The following is a 9178-nucleotide window of genomic DNA, read 5'->3' as shown; positions in this document are numbered from 1 at the left end:
CAGAGAAAGAGTCGTGCGACAAAGTCAACGGAATGTTTGTAAAGCCTTGTATCTTGGCTGGAATATGCTCCTCTTTAGTCTGGCTACTGCTCCCTCTCCCTTGCTTCTAATTTGTCTCATTCAGTGTTTCTGCATGTGAGAAGTGCCAGATGTAAATACTGGTGTCATTTTATCTGTTGTAAGCGCTATGACCTTATTGTTATCTAAGTCAGAGAGAGGTGCTTCTGCTTTGTGAAATCATGAAAAGCGACAACAGTAATGAACAAGCACAAACAGCTGCCTCGTTGTGTGTGAACCATTGAGAAGTAGATGTATACCTCAGCACAAGACGTTACTTTTTTTAAAATCTGGGTTACGATATCATCGTCAGTGAGCGATACAGTTTGACATCACGCAGCTGATAAAGGGTAGAATTCCTCATTTCCGTGTGAACATTCCTCTGAATAAATTCCGATACTCGACAGAATCCAGATACCTCGCCAACTACAAGAGAGGGGTTCTCATTGTCCCTTCAATTAGCACCGTGCAGTAGTCAGCCAGATAAAGTCCAATTGCATCGTATCTTTTTTTACATAAACACTGGCCACAAGGCCTCGAGTCTCAGGGATAGATATTTGCCTGTGTGAAACATCAACATATTTTACACAGAAGTCCAGCCAAAAAGCATTAGAGCCAACAGAAGATGTACTGTTGGATTTATCTGCCTTTTCCCTTTAACACAGATGGCTATGCACTTTACATGGGTTAGTTGTACCTTCTGTGATCACGTGAAAGAGGATTTGATTATTCTGACTGTCACTATACATGGATGGCATAGATTGGTGAACAGTTACATTATTTGTCCAAAAGTCAATCATTTTCTGACCGATTAAGTGGTTTCTGCCTCCTGAGGTAATAAGTGCTCCATTTGAGAGGTGGAAAAAGCACACTGTGCTTAGCACGGTATCGGTTTTGAAACAGCATTCTGTTTGCGGTAGGTTGACTTTATTTTCATTTTAATACACAGAGGTTAACTTGTCCTTCCAGCTTGTATGACTACAGTATTAGGAATGTTTGAATGTTAGTGAAAACATCTAAATATTATGATATGACGGTGAAAGGATAAAACAGAAACAAATACATTATGATTTTTTGGGAAATTGGAAGAACCCAACCAGCATCACTTTGTAATTCCACGTTTTTTTTCTGTATAATTATTGAACATGTTTTGTGTTTATTTTACCACCAGATTTGCTGACCACTTTTTTCGTGAAATGAAATCACAGATGTCTCCTCTTCAGTCAAAAATAACGCTGGTTAAATCACTTCCAGAACCATTTTCACCTTACATGGTTTACACACAGCAGTATGGTCCCTGCGAAAGGTTGAGTGCCTTTAAAAGAAGCATATAGATCCCAAAGATAGCATTGTATTACAGATGTAATTTGTGCCTACCCATTAAAGGTGATGGTATAGCTCCTGCGTTGTAAAAGCATCAAATAGATTGATGCAGTTCAAATGTTTAGGCAAAATTTGGCTTTTAAAGGGTCATTAAAGAGAGACAGACCTTTTAATTCCACTGGAGCTTATTACACGATGGCAGTCATTCACCATTAGTGGTATCAGGGCACTCTCTAGTGGTATGTGAAAGAATCACTGAATTAAAGATACAAATACAATTTACACCGAAAACATGAAATACAATCAAGCATGAGCTTGTATGCATAAATTTTGTTTAACTTTTTATTTTACCCACACCAGTTTAATTTTAAGAGCAGTTCAGTTGCATTTAATGTTTTAATACAGTAAAATAAAATCACACGCATTCCTGAAAAATGTCTTGCCCCCCCCCAACACTTATGTATTTTTTAGCTTTACAGTGAACACATTTTACTAGAATCATTATTTTTTACTACAGTTTTCACTCGCATCCCTAAGAAACAAAATTTGCTTTTATATTTTTGTTATATTTTCCCCAATATTTATGTTACTCCTTAATCACACCTTTCATTGAAGTTTATGTTAGGGTTTGGATGTGACCCCAATAGCACGACAACAGGCAGGTATCATGGAAGCCAACACTTGGCGTAGTTTATTTAAGAATCTTCACAAAGTCACTCAGGGAGAAGCACGAGGAGTCCACAAGGAAATGTCCACACAAGGAACAAGAAGGTGCAGGAGATGGCAACAGAGTCCACTGGCGTGGTGACGGCACGAACTTGCACTGAGGAATGGTCTGTGAGTCAATTTGTACCAGTCCAAACGAGCAGATAGGCAACAGGTGGGTGATGAGCTGACGAGTCTCAGGTGTGAGGTGCAGAGCACCCTGGCTGAGGAGGCTGCCTGGCTGGCCCCTCCCTAACAGTTTACCGGTACTTGAAGCATAAAATTTAACTCTTGTTACTCTCAGTCTTCTTACTCAAATGAGAGGTTTCAGAACACTAAAACAATGACATAAAAAATGAAGTTGCCAGAGATGGATCAATACACATTTAGAGTTATTCAATCCAACTATTATTAGATTAAAAGTTGATTAAAAAATGTAAATTAATGTAGAGAGAATTCGATGGAATGGTCCATGTAAGAATCAATGCTTTTTGAATTCAATTCATATTCTTCCCAAAATTCTACCGACAATAAACTGTTGTAAAATGACATCTACTGCTTGGAGCCTTATCTCTGCCGCCATCTAGCGTCCATCTTTCTGCATAGCACTAATCGTGTCATCCAGGTAAAGTGATCGATTGGTCGAGCCTGCGCAGGTAGCTCAAGGAAGAGCGGTGCAGTTTTGATTTGGGAGTAAACAAGATCCCTTTTAAACAAATTGGAAGGGACGAGCGTCTTCTGTGAAACACACCGACAACAAATTGCTGTCTTTTTTTTTTTTACACCGGCGCGGGGTAATCTGCAAAACCTGTCAAGAAAAAAGTTGATGACGTTTCCCGATTCTTATCAGTGTAGACGTGGGGACACAGTACCGCTCCCTTCTTTCGATATTATGCGTCGACGTTGGCTCCTGGTGATATAAACGGCTGTTGTCAACAAGGGTGGAAGGGGACTTAGTGGACTATTAATGAGGCTGAAACTTTCTTTTGCGGCCTATTAATGCGTCTGTATACACGTGACCATGTTCCTTCATCTTGACCTGCTCCTCCTCGTCCTCTTCTTCACCTGCGCAGATCTGGCCTGCGTCAGGAAGTTATGCTCCATCGAGGACGGCTCACCAGAGGCAGGTAAGTCATTTTCTCCTTATATAAATCCATATGGGACATTTACTGTTAATTCATGTGGAACTGCGATGGACAAGGTAAATGTTGAAGGTCAATTTTTCATCAGTGCTACGAGGGGACCACATAGGACCACACGCTTCGTTTTAAATATGGACACAAAATATGTGCATGGGATCTATCTATCTATCTATCTATCTATCTATCTATACATATATATATATATATATATATATATATATATATATAGTCGGCTGTACCTTTTTAGTTTTACTTAAGTACTGGAGTTGACTCAGTACTTCTACTTTTACCAAAGTCGTTTTTGACAGAAATATTCGTACTTCGATTTAAGTACAGCGTGACTACTTTTGCCACCTCAGCCTTCACTTAAAGTGTGATTCCAATCTGTTTGGGGTGTCAGTGTTTGTGGATGAAGGAGAGGCAAATTCGTTCCTGGGTCGTCATCTGCTGTTCAACCGGTTCGACTTTGAGATATTTGTCCCTGGAAACTTGGAAAGGGAGTGTTATGAAGAGGACTGCAATTACGAAGAAGCAAGGGAGGTCTTTGAAGATGCCCAGGCTACTGTTAAGTGACGCAGTATGTCAAATAATGAGGTAAAATGCGACATTAATTAATTACATTGATCTCTATGTTTTACAGAATGAATTTTGGAAGAGATACACTGCAGGTAAGGATGATAATTTCACTATTATTCAAACAGGCTCATTCATTTGTACTCACTGGCCACAACATTGATTACATACTGGATATGAAGATCAAAAGGAAGCAATTACTGTGTAGTCTGTTTACATATTCAAACACAACCGAAGTTCTGATTAAAGATATTAAATCTCAGTTTTGACTGATAGTGTGCACAGGTTGTTGTTGTTTTATAATAATTTGGTTACTTATTAGGATACAGTGCAAACTTCACCCACAATAATAAACATGTAACAGACAATTAGCATTTGTAAACCAGATTTTAATTGAGGTGCTGTTTAGAATAACACTTGCGTGACTTCATAGAAAGCAAGTGCCACTCTCTTAAAACCTGTCTATCCACCTGAGCATCTAACCTTTAAACGGTACATGCTCATCAGTCTGCTTACATTTGTCTTCTTCTTTCGGGCTTTTGTTTTGCATGTGTGATCATTTCATTTCATATCGATATTTTTGTTTTGGGGGGGTCCAGACAAAAAGTCAACATCATCAGAAGAGGGTGATGGTGTAAAACTCCCCATTTGGTTTGTCGTTTTTAAAGCGCCACATTTTGATGCTCCTTTTGTGTCTAATGGTGATCCACAGAGAAGGACAAGAGACCATCAAGAGTTGACATTACTTCCCTCCTGGTGGCACTGGTTGTTGTCGGAGTGATCTTTGTTCTCGTGGGCCTACTTGGCTGGTATTTTTGTCCGGGCAAATGTAAGGATGACTTCAGCCGAGCCAGGTGAGGGAGAGAGCGGTTAACATGATCTCTAATTTTGACTTGAATCCATTTTTGTCCTCATACCCTCTAAACAAGCAAAATCTGTCAATGAATTGAAAGCATGTAAACTATACTTAAATTATCAGATTTTCAAACATGTTCAAGATGTCTTTCAGAGCATTGTACTTGAATCTTGGCACCAATTTCTTCTTTTTAGGAAAGTCCTTCATCTACTGTTCCATGTGGGAGTTATAAAGAGTTACGGAGGCATTCTGAGTACAAATTCAATTCAATAGATGAAATGGCGTCTTAAAAAATACATATTTTTGAGAGTTGAATTACATTTAAACAACCGAAATAATGTTGCAAAATGTTTTAACTTCCATACGCTATGACTGAACCATTATTCAAACATACTTCTTTTTTCCAATAAACAAGCACAGTATTAACCCTTTCAGGGACAGTGGTCACTCAGTAGACAGCTTATCAGGTTACAGGAAGTCGTCAAAGCTTTAATTTACAAACTCTCTCTCTCTCTCTCTGTGTACGCGAACTGAGAAAAGAAGTATATCCACAATCCACAATGTAGGATTCATTTAATTTATCATTATGTTTAACTTCATATTGATGTACAATTATCCAAAAATTACGTACACTCAATAGGCTCCAACAATGACGGAAAAGTTCAATGTGCAGTGTGAAAATCAGGCAATCCGCCTTTATAAATACCGCAATATCATCTTTTCAGACTATTAATAACAAGTACAAAACTTGAATGAACCACACCCAATGGACATTATGCAATTGTCTGCTCTGCTCCTCCACAGCTCAGTTCGGGTTCGTCCTAGGAGGAGCAATGCCTCCATCATCATACGTCGGCTCGAGGAAGTGTCTTTACAGCCAGTCCTCCCACCCCCGCACCCCATGGACGAAGTTGAGCCCCCGGGACTGCCCTCATATGAGCAAGCCATTGCAAAAAGTGGACAACACGATGCCCCACCACCTCCCTATCCAGGGTAACTAAACCACTTAGCACATTCATTAGTGAACTGCATCCTACAATATTATCACATTATTTACACTTTCCGTATTCTCTTCTTTTGCTAGAGCTGGAAGTATTCGTCGGTAGAGTCTTCAGAAGCTTCACATCTACTCTCACACTGTGCTTGTTGACACTGTACAATGTACACAAATGATGACACGATGCCTGTGCCGCCTGCTTATCATCGGGATTGAGCTATCCTATCAATGCTCATATGTTTTTTATTCACTTTTAATCTTACGCTTCTAGAGTCTAGACCTGAAAAGTATTGTCACAGGAGCCTATATTGTGCTTTTTGTGCACTAGAATCCAAACCTTCACTGAATTGTGTTAGATTTGAAGAGTAGTTCAAATGACAAATTACAGTGGTACCTTGACTTAGGAATCAACCAATTTATGCTTTTTTTTAAGCCATGGGGCGCTGCTTAACCAACTTTTTTTTCCTCTGACTTTCAAGCAAAAATTTGAGAAACAAGCACTAGATGTGGCAGTGATTTTTAACTCACTTCACATCAAGCAACAATTTGGCACATAAAATATTAACAACAATCAATATTCCAAATAGAAGTTTCAAGTGGTTTATTACAGGTCCCACTTGAAATTTGCTATCAAAGTAAACAGAAAACAAAAGAATGTGTGTTTAGAACAGCCACATAATTTTGAATGTCAGATAGCTTAATGCTAACATACAATACAGAATGCTATAGATGGACTAACGAATAGTGGTGATGTTTAAAACGTTAAGCAGCAGATATTTGATCGTAAATGCTGCAGCAACACATGCACCCAGACAATATAGCAGCATTCTCAGGCATATATTTTTCTTCGGCTAATATTACTAAAACTTAATGAGTCACTTAATTGTGTAACCTTTTTTTTGTTTGTTCGTGTCTGTGTGATTGCATTACACGGACCCCCGGTGGCCAAGAAGGAGCAAACGGCCTGGAACGTATTGATGGCATTTCCATTCATTTCAATGGGGAAAGATAATTTGAGATTGGAATGTTTTAAATTGTTCGTGTGGTCACGAAACAAATAAAACTCGTAAGTCAAGGCACCATAGTATTATAATTTTTTACCTGCTATATTAGTCGTCAAAGTAGGATCGAGCACTTCCTGTCACTTGCGGGAGTTTATTTTTTAACATTATTTTGTTGCAATTGTGGGGATGGTTTTGCTACTATAATTATTGCTTTAAATATTTGTCAAGGTGAGTGTGAGACTGAGAACGATTTTCTGCAACGTGCAATCACTTGAATGCTTTCTTCATGGTGAGAAAAGAGCCTGCAGAAGGTATTTATTTACATGACCTTAAATGAAAATCAAACATCATCAAAACAGATTTTAAGGCTTTGCCTAACCAGACAAAGTCCAGATTAAAATGGTGATGCAAAATATATTCATCAGAGGGCACCAAGTTTGTTGAAGTTTATCATGTGTACTCAAATCTTATCTCGAGACTTTGGATAAATCCATCCATCCATCCATTTTCCGAACCGCTTGATCCTCACTAGGGTCGCGGGGGGTGCTGGAGCCTATCCCAGCCGCCTCCGGGCAGTAGGCGGGGGACACCCTGAATCAGTTGCCAGCCAATCGCAGGGCACACAGAGACGAACAATCATCCACGCCACACTCACACCTAGGGACAATTTAGAGCGTCCAATCAGCCTGCTATGCATGTTTTTGGAATGTGGGAGGAAACCGGAGCACCCGGAGAAAACCCACGCAGGCCCGGGGAGAACATGCAAACTCCACACAGGGAGGCCGGAGCTGGAATCGAACCCGGTACCTCCGCACTGTGAAGCCGACGTGCCAACCACTGGACTACCGGGCCGCCACTTTGGATAAATAAATATGTGAATTCAATGTTGCTGTTTTTTTTTACATTTCTTAACACATAACAGCACTTTACAAAAACTGTAAAAGGAATCTATATAAAAATCAACAGCTCTGGACGACACACTGAATTTGAATCTAAACGTTTTGAATAATAATTACATCTGAATGAATCATGTTTTTTTTAAAATGCTGATTCATTTTGCGGTCGTTTCCATGCCATTACATCAACAGATTAACTTTAAAAACAGCTCATAATCGCCTTTTATGTCACATGGCTTTTAATTTTATCTTTGTGCACTTAATAACTTGGCAAACGATTGGCTCCATTCCAGCCCGCTGGCTAAAGAAGAGGCTTGATGATGCAAGTATATTAATTATTAGGCAGTTTTTCCCTAACGTGTAATGGGCCAAGGCACATTTTACACGAGAAAATCACCGTAGACAACTAAGTAAAATGTCACAAAATATAACTACTATATACTGAAATAAATATTCCATATTATAGTATTTAATTAAGGCGGCTACTTAAGTGAGTCAAAAGTTTTGAAAACATTTTTATTTTTAGATTGACTGTATGATTTTTTTTAAAGTAACTTGATTTGTACTGTAATAATAGCCTAAACTCACTGGCCGCACTCAGTTTGTCCAGCTCAAATCCTTCACCTCAAAGCCCTCCCCAGTCACCACAGGTGTACCACAGGGATCTGTCCTAGGTCCCCTTCTCTTCATCATCTACCTCCTGCCTCTTGGCCATATCCTCCGCAAATTTAATATCCACTTTCACTGCTTTGCTGATGACACCCAGCTCTACCTCTCCTGCAAGCCAAACTCCATACTCCCACCCCCCTCCCTCACCTCTTGCCTCTCCGAACTCAAAACATGGTTCACAACAAACTTTCTTAAATTAAATACTAATAAAACTGAAGTCCTCCTTCTTGGCACCAAATCCACTTTATCCAAAGTAAACAGTTTTTCCTTCAACATTGACAGCTCCCTAGTGTCCCCCTCCCCCCAGGTTAAGAGTCTGGGTGTCATCCTGGATAGCATGCTCACCTTCCACTCACATATAAACACCATCACCCGCACTGCTTATTTCCACCTCCGCAATATTACCAGACTTCGCCCTTCCCTCACCCCCCGCACCACTGCTATTCTTGTCCACAGTCTTGTCACATCCCGCCTTGATTACTGCAACGCTCTCCTCTTCGGCCTACCTCAAAAGTCCCTTCATAAAATCCAGCTGGTTCAAAACGCCTCTGCTCGCATCATCACAAAAACATCTTCCCAGCAGCACATCACCCCCGTTCTCCAACAGCTTCACTGGCTCCCTGTTCAACATCGCATCAATTACAAACTGCTTCTATATACATATATGGCCATCCACAACCTGGCCCCTCCTTACCTATCCGACCTTCTCCAGGTGCATATCCCCTCTCGCTCCCTCAGATCCTCGTCCTCCCTCCGCCTGTCAGTGCCCCCTGCCCGACTGAGCACCATGGGAGCCAGAGCCTTCAGTCACGCTGCTCCAAAGCTCTGGAACAACCTACCTCCGGACCTCCAAAACTGCACACCTCTTTCCACTTTCAAGTCCCGTCTAAAAACACACCTGTTCAGGATTGCCTACAACACATAGCTCTTCCATTTCCTATGTTTTTATGATTTTA

At 40.3% G+C, this 9178-nt stretch overlaps 1 protein-coding gene across 1 annotated transcript; it reads left to right on the top strand.

The window, feature by feature from the left end:
• The first annotated feature begins 2744 nt into the window (after nt 1–2744).
• Nucleotides 2745–7541, top strand: prrg4 (proline rich Gla (G-carboxyglutamic acid) 4 (transmembrane)). Its single transcript, XM_086107839.1, has 6 exons — nt 2745–3212; nt 3628–3791; nt 3868–3895; nt 4513–4654; nt 5461–5649; nt 5741–7541. Exons 1-6 carry the CDS (start codon nt 3107–3109, stop codon nt 5760–5762), a joined length of 651 nt encoding a protein of 216 aa, XP_085963965.1. The 5' UTR covers nt 2745–3106; the 3' UTR covers nt 5763–7541.
• Nucleotides 7542–9178: the final 1637 nt, after the last annotated feature.

This window comes from Hippocampus guttulatus, chromosome 3 (genome assembly GCF_054856545.1).
Source record: "Hippocampus guttulatus isolate MCC_2025c chromosome 3, RoL_Hgut_1.0, whole genome shotgun sequence".
NCBI lineage: Eukaryota > Metazoa > Chordata > Actinopteri > Syngnathiformes > Syngnathidae > Hippocampus > Hippocampus guttulatus.
This window is presented reverse-complemented; position numbering and strand designations above follow the sequence as displayed.